Source organism: Nannobrachium achirus (genome assembly GCF_963921795.1).
Source record: "Nannobrachium achirus genome assembly, chromosome: 7".
In the NCBI taxonomy this organism is placed as follows: Eukaryota; Metazoa; Chordata; class Actinopteri; order Myctophiformes; family Myctophidae; genus Nannobrachium; species Nannobrachium achirus.
The window spans coordinates 67,624,179-67,643,171 of record NC_137816.1 but is presented as its reverse complement, the minus strand read 5'-3'; the positions used below and the strand labels follow the sequence as shown (position 1 = coordinate 67,643,171).

Genomic DNA, 18,993 nt, shown 5'->3' with positions numbered 1-18,993 from the left:
CTATTGGAGCATGTGAATGCAAAGAGAGACGAGAGGACAGACGACCGCGGAGGCGCGGACCGCTGCATGAACGGCCGACGAACGCCGGCGAACGCCGTTCACGGGCGTCAGAATGACCGCGTTCGACAATATTGTTCATCAAGCGAAAACAATTACGTTCAGTTCACGTTCGCCCAAAATATGAACGTGTTCATGAACGATCGTTCTTTGAACGCGTTCGGGTACAACACTGAGGGAGGTAACCCTCGATCCCGGGAGGGGCATGTGCACCAAGCAGCTAAATATGTCTTTTTAGACACAATAAGCCAGCGGTTTCCTATTTACTATTTACACCAGCACCCATAAGCCACATCTGCCCGATTGAACCATCAATACTTAATAAACTTGACCTTTAATTCTGTACTTAGTCTGCTCTTTTTCCCCTCTACACTAAACCCCTTTGCCTAAAATAACCGATCTACAAGCTCACAACGCCTTGCAGCGCGAGGAGTTGGGCACGGCCATCAAGGGGGCACGGTGGCGCAGTGGTTAGCGCTTCGCCTCACAGCTAGAAGGTCTTGGGTTCGATTCCCGTCGGGGGATGCTGTGGGCACTGGGGGCGTGTTTCTCCCTCCGCGTCATCAGCGCCTACACCCTTGGTGGGGTTGGTGATAGGGCATTTCTGTGTGGAGTTTGCATGTTCTCCCCGTGTCTCCTAAGGTTGATACCCTCACAAAAACATGCAGTAATCCTGGTCTCAATAATGCCTCCCCCTGGCCAGCCGGGGCGCCTGATGGAGGGGAAAGGAACTGGTTGGATTAACGTGTTCCTTTCACGTGCTACGTCCATCCCAGGGAAATCCCCCCTGTCAGGTGAAAACAAACAACTTGGACAACCCATGCATTGAAGGAAGCATGAGGTCAGTCCGTTGTCTCCCCAGGCGCGGCAGAGGGAGAGCAGAGCCCAGGAAGGCAATTGGCACTGGGTGAAAATGGGTTACAAAAATCGTGGGATAAAAATTATAGAGAAAAAAAAAGGTGCCGTCAAAATCAACAATGCTCTGTTTATGATAAAGACAGAAATGCCACAGCGGTAAAGGTTCGACTGCGACATTCACTATTTATTGCACAGTAGGGATTTACAGTCCATTGTGATCACAGGTTCTATTAAAAAACAACTCATTCTCTTTATGAGGGCTGTATTTTGATTGTCTTACAGTAAGTAGCAGCTCTTATGCCTTTGTAACGGAGGTGTTCCGAATCTCCCCACCCGGTTTCGAACCCGGGTCTCCCACGTGAAAGTCCAATATCTTTACCATCACTCTAAAGGGACATCCCTATGGAATGAGAGCAGATACTAGACTTTTGAGGCTTCAGGCTGGGGCTGCGACTCATCACACTGTGCGGCGGTCTACAACCCACCATACTTTAACTTAAAGGTCTGTCCATACTGTCTCCGACCACCAAACTTTTCGTCCTAAAGGTCCGGTTCAACTACAACATGACGTCATTCGCATGTTCTGAAAAGCATTACCCCGACTTAAGAGTTTGGAATGCTGCACGTCGGAAAGTCGTAATTCTCAGACGAAAAGTGAAGGCATAAGAGCTGGTATTTAAGATAATCAAAATACAGCCCAACAGACCAAACAAACAGCTTCGTTTGAACGCACACAGAATGTACGTTTTGGCTCTCGTCATGGAGACCAAAATGTCCTTTTAAAAGAAATCCTTCAGTCTTTTATTTTCTCCTTTAGCTCATTTTGTTTTACTTAAAAGTGTGCCATTTCTAGAACAAAAGAATGAGAAGAGAATCGTCCCTTATTCCCAACAACATGGTGCATTCAAGGATCTTTAGTTTAGTGCAAGTTTGAAGAAACGAAAACAAAAAAAGAAATCACAGAAACAATAACTGAACTAGTAGCCTGGGATCCAGTCTCTGCTTGCTACGTTCGGTGTTTAGTTTTTTCTCACTTCTCGTTTCACAGTCTGGAAACACTCCTGTTGTCATGGAAACACTCCCGTTGTCATGGACTGTCCTGTTATGTTTTTCATGTACCTTATTATTATTATTAGGGGTGTAACGATATAGTAACTGAATTGAAAAATCAATTTTAGTTTGAAACAATCGATATGCAAACAGCAGAATATCGTACCGTTTGGCTTGGTGTCGTATCGTATTTTAGTTGTGCGTTGTATTTAGCAATTTTAAGAAGGGAAATGAAAAAGCGGGGTCTAATTGATGTTCCATTCCATAACACTGAAAAATATGTATTTCATGTTTACAAAACGTCTCAAATGGTAGAAAAAAAAACGACTTAGTTTGTATGTTAAGGAAAAGTCATGAAAGGGCAAATTTCAGAGAGTTTCCTGAGCAAACCCAAACCACCTCAAAATCTCAAAATCAGGCTCAGTCATGCAAGTGTTAGAGACGGGGTGAGAAGTTCAGTCTCCAGAGAGAGACTTGGAGTAGAACCGTGAGTAGCTAACCTGCCGACGCTGGTTGGTCGAAAGAATGCCACATCGAAAGAACGAGATTTCCCAGAAGTGGAAAAACTAGTGAGAACGCAGGAAACAATCATGACAGCTCCCAGGCTACCGAACTAAAAAGGAAATAAGGCCAAACATCTTTATAAATATATCAAAAATAGTCCCAGAACTATCTTTTCTTTTCTTCGTTTTCTTCTTTATTCTTCTTACAAAAAAGGTACAAAAGTCTTGTCCTGCACCAGCGACAGCGACATGTTCCGCAGTTCCTCGGCCGACCTGACGGTGGCGTAGCCCAGCGTTCGGAGCACCTGTCGGCAGGCGGGCTGCGTCTGCGTGTACGCCACCATGTCGTAGGAGAGCCGCAGGCGCCAGCCCTCCGCCGTGGCCGCAGAGTCGCGCACCGTGCCGAACTTGTGCTTGGCCGACGGCGACTCGCTGCTGCCCCTGGTGGAGGCGCGGATCCACTCCTCCACGCTCCTGCAGACACCGAGACAGAGGACAGAGTATTACAGCGGGCTGTGGTGTAACGTAACGTAACTAAGTACATTTACTTTTCTGTGTTTTATGTGTCTATGGAGTTAACTTTACTCTAATGGACCCCCAGATGTGGTTATAATGTAGGTAGCAAGGTTATTATAGTAAACGAAAACTAACTAAAAAACGAAAACTAGAATGGAAAAACATTTTAGTTAACTGAAATAAAAATAAAAACCAAGCTTTAAAAAAAATAATTAAAAAAATAACTGAAACGGTGTTGTGTGTTTACAAAACTAACTAAAATAAACTAAAATTATAGAGAAAATTTCCTTCGTTTTCGTCTTTTGTCTTTTGTGGAAATAAAAAAAAACACCAGTTGGTGAGGTCAAAGAGAGAAGTTGTATGTCTCAACATTCCTGCCACTCTCAACAATATGATGTTTTGTTGATATTCTTTATTAGACAATACTTTTTTCCCGAGCTTTTTTTTTTCTCACCCCTGACAAATACCCCATATTACGTAAAAGACTAAAACTAACACTAAAACTAATAAAAACTAAACTAAAACTAAGCATTTTCAAAAAATAAAAACGAAACGAAACTAGCAACCTCACTTAAAAAACGAATTAAAACTAAACTGTAATTGAAAACAAAACCTCAAAACTAATAAAAATGTAAAAACTAATGGAAAAATCCCAAACTATTATAACCTTGGTAGGTAGGTAGCTAGGTAGGTAGATAGCTGTGTGTACAAAGGCAGGGCCCTTAGCCAATGAGGTGCAATTGAGGTGTGGAAAATCTGGGAGTGGTGTTAGCACAGTCTGGGAGTGATCTTAGCACAGTTAGCACGCTGCAGAATATAGTCACAAGCGAGCCCACACTGTTTCATAGGAACAGTATTTCTAGTTATTATTACCTGTCCATGGGTAGCCCCAGGTATTATTAGATCTAAATAAAGTTATTAGTATTGACTGGGTTTCCCAAATCGATTTTAGCCCTTCGTAGCTCACGCATGGTCGTGGAGACCTACCGTCATGTTCCCGGATTTACATGGGTTCGGGCAGAGCAACTTATTTAGCCCCCTACAACTATACCAACATTCAGATTTCACAAACAAAGTGCTCACACCTGTCTAAATACGATACAGCATTCTATAATTACCTGTATCCTCTGTGTTCTTAAAAATGAAGCCTTTTTATCCAATCGTTTTCTGTTTTCCTATGTATTTCCTGGTTTTCCCCATGCGCACTACCCCATCTATGGACACTGAGTTATGGGCGTGGCCTTGCAAGAATGGGCACAGAAATACATGAGAAAACAGAAAACGATTGGAGAAAAATGCTTCTTTTTTAAGTGCTTTTTTTTTCTTTATTAAAATGCTTCTTTATGAATTATTTATAATTATAGACTTTATTAAGCACTTTGTTTGTGAAATCTGAATGTCTGAACATGACGGTCAGGGCTAGTGGCTCTACGACCATGTGTGAGCTACGAAGGGCTAAAAACGCTTTGGGAAACCTAGGCAATTATCATCACCTGTCCATGGCTAACCCCAGATACTTGTAGATCTAGTATTATCATCACCTGTCCATGGCTAACCCCAGATACTTGTAGATCTAGTATTATCATCACCTGCCCCAAGGTAATTGTAGATCTAGTATTATCATCACCTGTCCATGGCTAACCCCAGATACTTGTAGATCTAGTATTATCATCACCTGTCCATGGCTAACCCCAGGTACTTGTAGATCTAGTATTATCATCACCTGTCCATGGCTAACCCCAGGTACTTGTAGATCTAGTATTATCATCACCTGTCCATGGCTAACCCCAGGTACTTGTAGATCTAGTATTATCATCACCTGTCCATGGCTAACCCCAGGTACTTGTAGATCTAGTATTATCATCACCTGTCCATGGCTAGCCCCAGGTACTTGTAGATCTAGTATTATCATCACCTGTCCATGGCTAACCCCAGGTACTTGTAGATCTAGTATTATCATCACCTGTCCATGGCTAACCCCAGGTACTTGTAGATCTAGTATTATCATCACCTGTCCATGGCTAGCCCCAGGTACTTGTAGATCTAGTATTATCATCACCTGTCCATGGCTAACCCCAGGTACTTGTAGATCTAGTATTATCATCACCTGTCCATGGCTAGCCCCAGGTACTTGTAGATCTAGTATTATCATCACCTGTCCATGGCTAGCCCCAGGTACTTGTAGATCTAGTATTATCATCACCTGTCCATGGCTAGCCCCAGGTACTTGTAGATCTAGTATTATCATCACCTGTCCATGGCTAGCCCCAGGTACTTGTAGATCTAGTATTATCATCACCTGTCCATGGCTAACCCCAGGTACTTGTAGATCTAGTATTATCATCACCTGTCCATGGCTAACCCCAGATACTTGTAGATCTAGTATTATCATCACCTGTCCATGGCTAACCCCAGGTACTTGTAGATCTAGTATTATCACCACCTGTCCATGGCTAACCCCAGATACTTGTAGATCTAGTATTATCATCACCTGTCCATGGCTAACCCCAGGTACTTGTAGATCTAGTATTATCATCACCTGTCCATGGCTAGCCCCAGATACTTGTAGATCTAGTATTATCATCACCTGTCCATGGCTAACCCCAGATACTTGTAGATCTAGTATTATCATCACCTGTCCATGGCTAGCCCCAGGTAGTCGTATATCTCCCGGGTCTTGAGCAGCGGCTCGCGTGCCAGGTCCTCGTAGCGGACCAGCATGTACTTCCCGCGCAGCCACTGGGGGCGCTGCGCCAGCGCTGTGCGCACCGAGCCCAGGAAGTCGTCGCACACCACGGTCAGCTGCGTCAGGTCCAGGTTGTACGGCCGGCGGCCCGTGGCGCGCCACACACGCCACAGGCGGTACGTGTCGCGGAAGGTCTCGATGCGCGACGACAGGATGCCGCGCGGGTCGCGCACCAGCTGGATCACCTTGAGGTTGAGCCGGGGGTCCTCCACCAGCGCGCGCAGGTCCCCCACCTCCGGCACCCGCACGATCTTGATCACCACGTGCCTTCGGGGAAACACGATCACAAATCACAGGATGGAATGTTATCGTTTACAACAGGGGTTTTTAAACCGCTTTCATGTCAAGATCCATTGACCCAGGTTGGATGGGTCAATTACGTCAGACTTCGACGCTCTATTAACCCATTAAGACCTGGAATGCATTGAGGTCTTAGCTATTAAAAAAAAATAGCAGATCTACAAGCTCACAGCACGGAACCTTGTAGATCTGCTATTTGTTTGTTATCCTGAAAATGTTTGCAAATCTTTGAACTCTGCTTCTGTGGGGGTCGCCTGGAACAACATGTTTTCCGTGGGGACTGCCCCATAGGTCGAACTCCCCCGCGGCCAAATCCTCAATGTTTGAGAACCACTGATTACATAGAATCGGGTCAAAAATATTAAAAGAATTGCACACATTTTTCATGATTTTTCAATAGTTAAAGCAGAAAACAATGGTTAAAGTAATAATTGAGAGGGATGTAAACAAAGTCAGCCTGACATTGGCCAAAATGATCATTTTATCATTATTTTACGCTTTGTGGTCATTTTTGAATAGAAAACACATATTATGAAGCTTAATATTTTTTATAAAATATTTTCGAACATTATTTTTATTTTAGCGTCCGTTTTTCAAGAAAAAGTTGACTATAGCTCCTTTAAAATGATCCCTGGTTAATACGACAAATATGCCTTAATACATTATAATTGTCCTCTATAACTACAATGTAAAATTAAAAACACCTTCAATATTTTATTTCTTCTAGAAATAGCTAATCTTTCACTCAATAGGGGAAATGCCAGTCGCAAGTTGATGATGTCATAAATGTCATGTGTCATTTCTATGGCATTCATGTGCAAAAAAACTAAACACAAACACTTTTGAAATATTGATTTGATGCTCATAATTAACCATAGGAAGTATTCATAGGGATAGATCACAAATTACATTTATGACATCATCAACTTGCGATGGGCATTTCCCCTATTGAGTGAAAGATTAGCTATTTCTAGAAGAAATAAAATAATTAAGGTGTTTTTAATTTTACATTGTAGTTATAGAGGACAATTATAATGTATTAAGGCATATTTTTCATATTAGCCAGGGATCCCTTTAATGGGTAGTTTTTCCCTTTTAATGAAAAAAAACAAAAACAAATCACAAATCGCTCTACCGTACCTCTTGTCGCGGCAGGCCTCGGTGGCCAGCGTCATGTTGAGCGCGGCGCACTTCTTGACACAGTCGCCCTCCTCCACGTTGGCGTCGGCGGGGCCGAAGGCGTCGCACACGGGCTGCTGGCACAGCGCCCGCGAGGCGCCGCGGCGGAACAGCTTGTCCGTGCTGTGGTTGGCCACGGCGGGCCGGATGTAGCTCTCCAGGAAGTAGAGGTCGCAGGCGTACAGCGAGCGCAGCAGGTCGCGAGAGGCGCCCAGCATCACGCGCCGGTCGGCTGCGTTGCGGCTGTGCGACAGCCGCGGGATCAGCGTGGTCTGGACGTGGTAGAGGGGCTCGAACAGGTAGAACACCTGACAGAGGAGAGGAGAGGATAGATGGATCAGCGTGGTCTAGAGGTCTAGAGTAGAGGATAGGATAGATGGATCAGCGTGGTCTAGAGGTCTAGAGTAGAGGATAGGATAGATGGATCAGCGTGGTCTGGACGTGGTAGAGGGGCTCGAACAGGTAGAACACCTGAGAGAGGAGAGGAGAGGATAGATGGGTCAGCGTGGTCTAGAGTAGAGGATAGGATAGATGGATCAGCGTGGTCTGGACGTGGTAGAGGGGCTCGAACAGGTAGAACACCTGAGAGAGGAGAGGAGAGGATAGATGGGTCAGCGTGGTCTAGAGTAGAGGATAGGATAGATGGATCAGCGTGGTCTGGACGTGGTAGAGGGGCTCGAACAGGTAGAACACCTGAGAGAGGAGAGGATATGATAGATTATACAACGGGTAGTCGGGCTCTCAATGAAAAACAGGCTCTCCAACAGTGCAGTTAACGAGCACTACTGCACTGTCTCACCCCAGGGCTCCACTGGCTGCGTTGCGTTGCTCTGCGTCTTGACGGCGTCATTGACGCAGACACGTTGCCATCCGACTGGCTCCACTGAACGTGAATGTGTTGATATTTCAATCAAATATCATATGATATTCGCATTATCAACTGTAGTGTTATGCCTAATTATAATAATTTATGCTGTGTAAAGTGCCGGGAAAAAGTAGCAGATCTACAAGCTCACAACACGTGGCGTGCATGAATCTGTCATCATGCTGTTTTGTGACTGTCTGTGAGCTTGTAGATTGGCTATTTTTGGTGCACCAGTGCAGCCACGATAATGTATAGCCTAGTGTTCAGACCTTACGGTTCAGACTCAGTCACTCACTGCTGGCCTGTTTTTAGGAGGAAGAATTGAGAAAGTTGTTTCCTAGCCTGTTGTGTTAGCCTACATAATTTTATCAAGTGGGAAGACCACTATACAAAATATGCTAGGAATGTTGGGACATCTAGTCACCCTTGTGAATGACGTGAATGGATATCCAACAGCAGAAAGGCACGTATATACATTTAAATATGCAATGCAATTACATTTAATCATAATTTATATATGACTGGACGTTGTGGACGCCGTCAAAAAATTGAACCGGGGCAATTTTTGAGTTTGGACGCCGTCACCGGAGCGTCCGACGTTGACGTTGCCGTCGCCAGTGGAGCTCCCTTCATTTATTAAACCGGGAGCGTTCCCAACGTTGACGTTGACGCGACGCTCGACGCGCCCGGTGGAGCCGGGGGGTCATCAACCAAATAATTCTAGAGTGGCACGTGGGTGGCCGGGCACTAGGTAATATTAAAATAATTATGGCATAAATATTAGGGATGGCTCGTTAATTTGTATTGATAAAGAGCACTTTATCAATCTTTACTTATTGAGCCGGGCTTTTATCAAGCCCACTATTGAGTGTTTTCTAATACTTTGTGGAAAGATATGAGACAACACATTCTGAACAGAACTGATATCTTTTTTTTATTGGCCAGTTGTTGCGACTGAGTTTGTGGCTGACCACCATCTATGAAGATGACAATTAACTAAAGTAAAGATTATTTTGCCTATCATTAAAACAACCATTCATTAATGTGCATTAAGTGTTAAATAGTTTATAATATGGATAGTACTGTAATAACTTATTGATCTCCTCTTGTCTTGATTGTTTAAACATGACATCATGGGCCGCTATGCTTGATAACAAGCTTGATAAGCCCAAAGCTTATTGATACCGGGTACTCAATAAATCTGTTATCGGGTTATCGAGCTACCCTTGTTTAGGGCTCCATCCCTAATAAATATAATGTGCTGGGAGTAAAAATTAAGAATATAATTTAGGGTTGCCTCGGAGAAAAAAAAAATATATAGGGGTTCCCAGAGCCAAAAAAGTCGGACATCACAGTGCCGAAGGGCACCTAAAAAGAAAAAGAAAGAGAAGAGAGCCAAGCAGATCATCATCTTAATAACTAATATGTATTTTCTCAGCCTCCGCCTAAAAGTAATCACGGCATGCATGCGAGCGTGCGTCATGCCTGATCAATGGTTGTGATGCCTGATCAATGGTTGTGATGCCTGATCAGTGGTTGTGATGCCTGATCAGTGGTTGTGATGCCTGATCAATGGTTTCATCCACTTGAACTGGGGGCGGGGCCGCAGCGCAGTCCGCAACTCACTCTGCACTCACTCACTCAGACAGACACTCTGCCACAGTGGAGATCCGACGCTCATAGACTGATCTGAATCATTGCAAAATTAAGAATCAAACAATTTGGGGCACCCGATAGCCAGTTGTGCCTGGGGCACCACAATGGGTTGGCAGCAGCCCTGGTTCAAGTGGTTGAACGTATAAAAGTTATTTTCAATCTGGCTTTCCAGTTTAGGCCACGGTTAGACCAGGTCACACGGCCTGTTTTCAAACGAATACCAGGCTTTCCTCCGAGGTGGAAAGACTGATGACGCGATCGAAGTTACTTTAAACCTAAAATAGACAAATGTCTACAAGTGGTATACCCCCACCCACCTCCTGGTGCTGGTTGAGCAGCTGCCCCAGGAAGGAGGAGCCACTGCGGGTGGTGGCGAGGACCAGGATGTGGGTCTTCCTGGAGGAGGAGGAGTTGAAGGAGACGTAGGGGTAGTCCTCACATCCACCCAGTCCTCCACCGCCGCTCCGCTCCAAGGCCAGGGTCTCCTGGGGGTCCTGGGCCAAGGCATGGGATCACAACCGTTATCGTTTATCCTGATAAAAAAAACACTCATAGCAGATCTACAAACAGATCTACAAAAAGATCTACAAACTAAAAACGCATCGCAGCACGATGCGTTTTGAGCTTGTAGATCTGCTATTTTTGCTTCTTTTGTATGAGATAGTAGAATGACAAAGTAGGACGTAGCAATATGCAATGTGGCCCTCTGGAGTGAAGGTGGAAATATAGTGGCCCTCTGGAGTGAAGGTGGAAATATAGTGGCCCTCTGGAGTGAAGGAGGAAATATAGTGGCCCTCTGGAGTGAAGGTGGAAATATAGTGGCCCTCTGGAGTGAAGGTGTAAATATAGTGGCCCTCTGGAGTGAAGGTGTAAATATAGTGGCCCTCTGGAGTGAAGGTGGAAATATAGTGGCCCTCTGGAGTGAAGGTGGAAATATAGTGGCCCTCTGGAGTGAAGGTGGAAATATAGTGGCCCTCTGGAGTGAAGGTGGAAATATAGTGGTCCTCTGGAGTGAAGGTGGAAATATAGTGGCCCTCTGGAGTGAAGGTGGAAATATAGTGGCCCTCTGGAGTGAAGGTGGAAATATAGTGGCCCTCTGGAGTGAAGGTGGAAATATAGTGGCCCTCTGGAGTGAAGGTGTAAATATAGTGGCCCTCTGGAGTGAAGGAGGAAATATAGTGGCCCTCTGGAGTGAAGGAGGAAATATAGTGGTCCTCTGGAGTGAAGGTGTAAATATAGTGGCCCTCTGGAGTGAAGGTGTAAATATAGTGGCCCTCTGGAGTGAAGGTGTAAATATAGTGGCCCTCTGGAGTGAAGGTGGAAATATAGTGGCCCTCTGGAGTGAAGGTGTAAATATAGTGGCCCTCTGGAGTGAAGGAGGAAATATAGTGGCCCTCTGGAGTGAAGGAGGAAATATAGTGGTCCTCTGGAGTGAAGGTGTAAATATAGTGGCCCTCTGGAGTGAAGGTGGAAATATAGTGGCCCTCTGGAGTGAAGGTGTAAATATAGTGGCCCTCTGGAGTGAAGGTGTAAATATAGTGGCCCTCTAGAGTGAAGGTGTAAATATAGTGGCCCTCTGGAGTGAAGGTGTAAATATAGTGGCCCTCTGGAGTGAAGGTGTAAATATAGTGGCCCTCTGGAGTGAAGGTGTAAATATAGTGGCCCTCTGGAGTGAAGGTGGAAATATAGTGGCCCTCTGGAGTGAAGGTGTAAATATAGTGGCCCTCTAGAGTGAAGGTGTAAATATAGTGGCCCTCTGGAGTGAAGGTGTAAATATAGTGGCCCTCTGGAGTGAAGGTGTAAATATAGTGGCCCTCTGGAGTGAAGGTGTAAATATAGTGGCCCTCTGGAGTGAAGGTGGAAATATAGTGGCCCTCTAGAGTGAAGGTGTAAATATAGTGGCCCTCTGGAGTGAAGGTGTAAATATAGTGGCCCTCTGGAGTGAAGGTGTAAATATAGTGGCCCTCTGGAGTGAAGGTGTAAATATAGTGGCCCTCTGGAGTGAAGGTGGAAATATAGTGGCCCTCTGGAGTGAAGGTGTAAATATAGTGGCCCTCTGGAGTGAAGGTGTAAATATTGTGGCCCTCTGGAGTGAAGGTGTAAATATAGTGGCCCTCGCCATCATCAAAGTTGCCCACCGCTGCTCTAGAATCCCTTGGGGGAGGCGGGGGGAAAGCAGCGTCCAATTCATTCCCTATGGAGCATCGCAGCGGAAGTGGTTTACTGGTCCCACTAAAAAAATCTCCCATTCATTTTCCCCATAGACTTTTACAAAAATATTTATGTTAAGCCTAGAACCAAGCCATCCAGGATGGCAGTGAATCATGACCATAAAACCTTTGATCCTATGTGAAAACATATTTTAATATTTAATTATTTATTTAACTACCCTTTGTTTAGCGATTTTCAAAATGTTCTTTTCATAGAAACAAAGGTTTTATGGTCATGATTCACTGCCATCCTGGATGGCTTGGTTCTATAGGCTTAACATAATTGTTATAAATATTTTCGTGAAAGTCTATGAGGACAATGAACGGGATATTTTTTTTAGTGGGACCAGTAAACCAGGGGTTCCCAAACTTTTTTGGCTCATGGCACCCCTATAAATATTATTTTTCATCCGAGTCAACCCTAAATTATATGCATCATTTTCACACCCAGCACCTTATATTTATAGCATATTTTAATGATTATGTTGTGAGGAAAACGTTGAGATAATAGCCATTTTGGTTAGAACTGACTGAAAATAACTTTGTACTTCAAGTTTAAAATGATACTAAATATTTTGTATATATGAATATAAAGTGTCCAAATAAATTGCATATATCATCAAATTATCTCGCGGCACCCGTGGACTACCGTCACGGCACCCCAGGGTGCCCCGTCACCCACTTTGAAAACCCCTGAAGTAAACCACGCCCACTGCGATGCTCTATGGAAGTCACATGTTTTGAAGAAGCAAGCTGGCCTCTAGCTTGCCTCTAGCTTCACCTTAAAGCCAGAGGCTCGTGCTTCCAATGTGTGTCGGAGGCCTCGCGATAATCGTATCGTGGAGATTTAAATTTATCGTGAAATTATCCTCCGTCATGCATTGGGATCAATTCACCTTTTATTTGCCAAAAAATTTGCCGGTCTACAAGCTCACAACGCGTCACAAACGCGACACGTTGTGAGCTTGTGGATCGGCTGTTTTTCTTGGGCAAATGTTCGCCTCAGGATTAAGGATGTTTTGCTTATCGCAATAATATCGAAAATCGCAGTTTTATCCGGTCACAATTAGGGATGGGTATCGTTTGGATTTTTACGGTTCCGGTTCCGGTTCCGGTTCTGCTTATCGGTTCCGGTTCCAAACGGTTCCTATTTCGTTTTTTTTTTTTTTTTTTTTTAATTTTAAGGTTTAATTTACAGTTTTAATGAATCATTTAAAACACAATTTTTTAATTTAATTTTGATGGTTAATTTACAGTTTTAATGAATTATGCAAATGAAAACATATTTCAATGTCTTCAGCAATACTCTTATTCTGAAGAGATTAAGAAGTCGAACACCGTCTGGAAGTATTATTGCATTACGAAATCGACCACGGTCTGGAAGTCTTATTGCTGCTAGCACAACATATCTTATTCTGAAGAAATCGGCCACAGGAAGTGTTAGATTTTCCAGCTTAGATTTGACAAAATAACACAGCTTGGCGAGCGAGCGAGCGTCGCGAGCAGTGACAGTCGTACCCAGGCAGAGAGACACACGGGGGTCTGCAACACAAGCACTGTTGCCGTACAGTCTTTCAGATGAATGCCATGCTGTCATAAATGTTTCGTCTACTCTCCACCTCACGTCTCTCTGTGGCTGTGCAGGGCTGAGCTGTACTGGTAGCTGGGCTTGCTAATGTTGCTAGCATCGCTGTTGTTGTTGACTGAGTGGCAACGCGGTTGACCGGTTGTCCCCCGATTGTGTGTGCGCTTGTGTGTCTGTGTGAGTTTGGAGGAATACACGTTGTCACGTAACTCACGTTAGCCTCGGTAACCGGGGACAGGTCCTGACAGATAGTCAAATATGTCTTTTGAAGATGAATATAATGTAATGTAATGAAGCCTTTTTTGAACGGATAGCACGTCTTTTCTTTACTGGTGAGTCTAGGAACCGATAAGCAGGACCGAAAGTGAATATTCTTTTTGGGTACCCAGGAACCGACATGTCCTTATCGGTTCTGTCCCGGTACCGAATTTCGGTACCCATCCCTAGTCACAATAACCCTGACATGACATTTTCATATCGTCCAGGGGTGTTGTTGCCTGGATTCATGAAGCTTTCCCGGAAGAGAAAGATCCCATGATTGGCCGCTAGTTGCACTGTTTTCCACCCACGAGGTACCAAAAAGAATATTTCTCCATTGGACCCCAGTCATTCCCCCGACCCCCCCCCCCCCGGGGGGGGGGGGGGGGGGGGGGTCGTTAATAAACATCGTCATAAATACTTTATGGTTCCTGTCGCTAGTGAAAAACTGTCTTTCAATCACCATGATATGCGTTTTGAGCAAATATGGTCCCATTTATGTTCAAATTGATGATAAAGTTGCGGGGGGCGTGGCCAACTAAGCTGATACCAGCCGGCTGTGTTCTTCTTCGTGTGCTGTATTTCGGGAGGCTCCGACCACATTCTCCCATGTATTTCCTGCGGTTGCACGTGACCGTTGGCAGCCAATAGCATTCCTTATGATTCCTGGGGTACCATTCAAACAATGATGGCGACACCCATACAAGGGACAAAAAAAGCGTCATTTTTGCGGCATAGAAACCAATGGCTTCGCACCGTCCATATTTCTTTTTACAGTCTATGGTAGTGACCGACCGATAGACTTTTCTGTGATCCGATACGATACCGATTCTAGGGAGGGGGGCCATCACCGATACCGATACGATACAGATATATACATATACATATAAAACAGGCCTTTTACTCTTAATATGTCAATTGTGTAAAAATGTTGCACCAATATGATTATGAAAAATGGCAGTGACAATCATACTACAGATTCAGACAGCTGCTTTCTTAAACTGATGTCTTTATTAAATAGCCACAGACCTCCAATCTGCAGTGCTCTAACTGGACTGGAGTCTCATTTCTCTCCAAAAGCCCTTGAATATGATGGAATATTATTAAGCATTACTGTGTATTATGGTAAGCTCACATTTCATATTGCACAAACCATACTTGTAACTTTCACTAGCCCCTAAAAAATAATTTATATCGGTTGTATCGGTTATATCGGTCATATCGTCGCATATCGGTGCATATCGTCGTATATATCGGTGCTTACCGATATGTGGCCGGTAGGTCACTAGTCTATGGTCCCATCCCATCCCATCCCTACCTGTGCCCCCGCTGCCGCGGGGCCGCAGCTGTTGTGCGCTCCACTGCCGCCGCCACCGCTGGCCAGCAGGGGGCAGAGCTGGAAGGGCTTGGAGGTCAGCGTGCGGATGGCTGTGTACTGCACGGCGATGGACACCAGAGCCAGCAGCACCACTGCCTTCCACGAGCATTGCATGGCGGGAGCACTTCATCTAGGAGCAGGGGGCCATGCCAGCTTCAGCCTGCAGGGGGAAGCAGAGGAAAGTTAAAACCAGAGGGCCAATTCACCGTTTGTCAGCCTTCTGATTGGTCCCTGAGACTCCCTGACTGGCCAACCAGAAAAAAACATTCACTTTTCTCTACCGGGGGTGGAGTTATGCAGTGGGAGAAAGTCGCTTAAGTCTTTCACCGCGGTGCCGTGATGCGGAGCACGGCCGGGGCGCAGTACGGCGCTGCGCGGTCATAGCGATTTAGATCATTATAATGACATAAGCTTCAACGAACTAGTTCACATGAACGACAATGATGTAACTAGGATATTCGATTGGGTACATATCTTTTAAAAGGGCAAAATTACAATTAAAATCATACATTTTATGTTGACAGCCAGCCTATAATTCCACAACTTCCTACCCACTGCGCTTTCTCTCTCTGTGTCTCTGTCCACTGCCTGTTTCAGAGGATTAAACTAATTAAAACATGTGTTTTCGGGGGAAAACTCCTGTTTTGAAACGTAACTACTAACTAATATCACATAGATGTTTTTCTTTTGGTACTTTAAATAGCAATAATGAGGCTATGAAAAATACACCCAGGTTAATATAACAGGAAATAGGTGTAACAGAGGCAGCGCGATACAGAAAGGGGACCCAATTGCGAGGGAGGGGGACGAGGGGGACTCCGACAGACGGTCCGGCAGATTGACGGTCATTTGGACTGAGACTGACGGTCAGTCGGAGGCTGGCGGCCGGGCCCCCGCGGTCCGCGGGCCTGTAAGCGGCCGCTTACTCAGCTTATACGGACGCTCCGCCCCTGACATCACAGCACTGAATGGTAATTTGTCAGGTGTTTTCAGACCTTGGAATGGTGCAGTAGCTGAGATAGGGAGCTACAGGGTAGGTTAATCACACCATTGATTGAGAGAATAACGACCTTCCAACAGGGCTCAGTAGATCCGCCGTATAACGCATATTTATTGACCATGACGGAGACGTGCCGTCTCAGGCGGCCTTGAGCCATGGGAGACACCGCCAAGCGAGCGGTAGCGAGCAAGTTGCGACCGGTGCAAAGGTGGCCATGAGCCGACTCAGCGCCGTTAGAAGCTGTAAACCAGCGGGACAGAATCATAAATCTAAAACTTTTGTCAACCTACTGAATGATGACAAAAACCTGCTGCCATCAACGCATTGAATGGTGACAACGATCTACTGGTCGCTCAGTATCTCGCCTACTGCACCATTCAAAGGTCTCGCTTGTCAAAATAAGCTGATCTACAAGCAGGGCGTCAATTGGGTATGGCAGGGGTATGCAGCTGCCATACCCTGGGTCCAGGGGGGAAAATAAAAGCTACTTTTAAATATAAATCCATGAATGTCTCTTTGTCTATCTGTGCTGCTTATTATGTTGTTAAATTACAGTAAAATAACTACAAATGCAAAATGTAACAAAATGGTCACTTTAACAAGGTATTATAATTCTCCACACTTGTATTCTCCCCATCTTGACAGAATGGTATATTCCCAGGTTCCGCAGGTCAGTTGCACAGGTCCAATGCATTATTGTTAATTGTGGCACATTTACTAAAATGCCAAGTTTAGCTGCACTTGAAAAAACGTTCCTGGCTGCCATATCCAGACCAAGAAACCGTAGAAACCTGTGTTTTTTCTTTTTTTTTTTCCAGACATTGTGAAAATAGCCGATCTACATGCTCACAACGCCTCGCAGCACAAGGCGTTGTGAGCATGTAGATCTGCTATTTCCACATTAGAACCGTGTTATCCAAAATGTAATGCCTATTTTCCATGAGGACTCCCATCTTTGCCATACCCTAGCTTTTGCTGAACTGACGCCACTGTCTACAAGTTACCATGGTTGTAGCGTGTAGATCTGTCTATTTAGAAGCGTGACGACGTTTATGGTCAGCTAAAAACAACGTATTGATACAGGAACTAACACTTTTGTGGATTGCAGCACATGTGTAACGAGCACAGGTCTCCACCAGGCCACACAAATCGGCCTGTTATAGCGCCACCATGAGGCTGATTTAAAAAATGTGGGGCAGAGGTTCTGAATTAGCATCCAGGGAGTGTGTGTGCTCAGTTTGGCAGCGATCGGGCCAACGGCGCCGGAGATTAGCTGGTAACAACCAGGCCACACAAATCGGCCTGTTATAGCGCCACCATGAGGCTGATTTGAAAAATGTGGGGCAGAGGTTCTAGATTGGCATCCAGGGAGTGTGTGTGCTCAGTTTGGCAGCGATCAGGCCAACGGTGACTGAGATTAGCTGCTCACAAACTGCGAGGACGCACGGACGGACGCACGCACGCACGCACGCACGGACGCACGGACGGACGGACGGAGGGGAAAACATACTCTCCCTCAGCCTTCGGCTGGTGGAGACAATAACATCAATCACATTAACAATCACTTAATTCAGACCTACTCTGCAGCCGCCAATGACCGAGCCATACTGTAGTGTTGTTATTGACAGCAAATGTTGACTGTCTACAGTCGATTTTGCCTTTATGGCATCGTAATGCTCGATTTTACACTTGGTTGCAAGCTGAAAATAGACAATCTACGAGCTCAAAACACGTCGCAGCGCCAATGCGTTGTGAGCTTGTAGATCTGCTATTTTCAGAGCGCGACATCTGAGCGCAACCAAGCATAAAATGACTTTGTCTTTTAGTTCTACTGAATCTCTTCTCCACTAGTCCCTCCCTAACGTTTTAGTCTGTTTTTTTTGTTGACAAAATTGGCAATATATTTAGTCTTAGTTTTAGTCATCGTAGCTTAGTTTTTATTTTGTTTTCGTCAGTGAAAAAAGGAAGTCGACTGACATTTTTCATTGTATTTTTTGTTGCCTGGACATCCTAACATTTTGATTCCAAGGTGTAGCGTTTGATTGCCTTGGAATAAAACCATATTCGATACACATAATTATCAGCCACATGTTACTGATTATAGGGAACGTCATGTTGTAGCATAACCTGTTCTTTATTTCCTGCTCAATGGATTCATGAAACAGAAGCGGTGTGGTTTGGAGCGAACACCACTGCTAGGCACAAATCAGATTAATTAATCTGGACTCAATTAGTAGTGACTAAATCTGGTGTGTATTCTGTAAGCTTTCATTTGTCCGTATCCACGGCTGTAGCTTTATTTCTTGCCTGACAGTCACTGGGACTCCCTCTTCCCCAGGTGTTTCGCCTTGTGTAGAACATCCACACCTATTCTAACACCATAAAAGGTAACAGGGAACTCTTAACGTGATGAGGTTGAGACCATAAACGTCGTCACGCTTCTAAATAGACAGATCTACACGCTACAACCATGGTAACTTGTAGACAGTGGCGTCAGTTCAGCAAAAGCTAGGGTATGGCAAAAATGGGAGTCCTCATGGAAAATAGGCATTACATTTTGGATAACATGGTTCTAATGTGGAAATAGCAGATCTACCAGCTCACAACGCCTCGTTCTGTGTGTGTGTGTGTGTGTGTGTGTGTGTGTGTGTGTGTGTGTGTGTGTGTGTGTGTGTGTGTGTGTGTGTGTGTGTGTGTGTGTGTGTGTGTGTGTGTGTGTGTATACTGTAGCTCAGGGTTCCCCTTATTAGTTTTCCCCAAGGGCCGAATTATGTCTAGGGTACCAAGCCGAGGGCCACAACATTGAATCATGTCTAGGGTACCAAGCCGAGG

The 18,993-nt window shown here is 44.9% G+C and overlaps 1 protein-coding gene across 1 annotated transcript; it reads right to left on the bottom strand.

Moving 5' to 3' along the window:
* Positions 1-2,671: 2,671 nt before the first annotated feature.
* Positions 2,672-15,275, bottom strand: LOC308288285 (carbohydrate sulfotransferase 1-like; the record flags this gene model as incomplete). Its single annotated transcript, XM_080729683.1, is given in 6 exon segments — positions 2,672-2,942; positions 5,620-5,997; positions 7,171-7,517; positions 10,048-10,170; positions 10,172-10,215; positions 15,158-15,275. Coding segments are annotated over 6 exon segments (1,281 nt in total).
* Between the last annotated feature and the right edge of the window lie 3,718 nt (positions 15,276-18,993).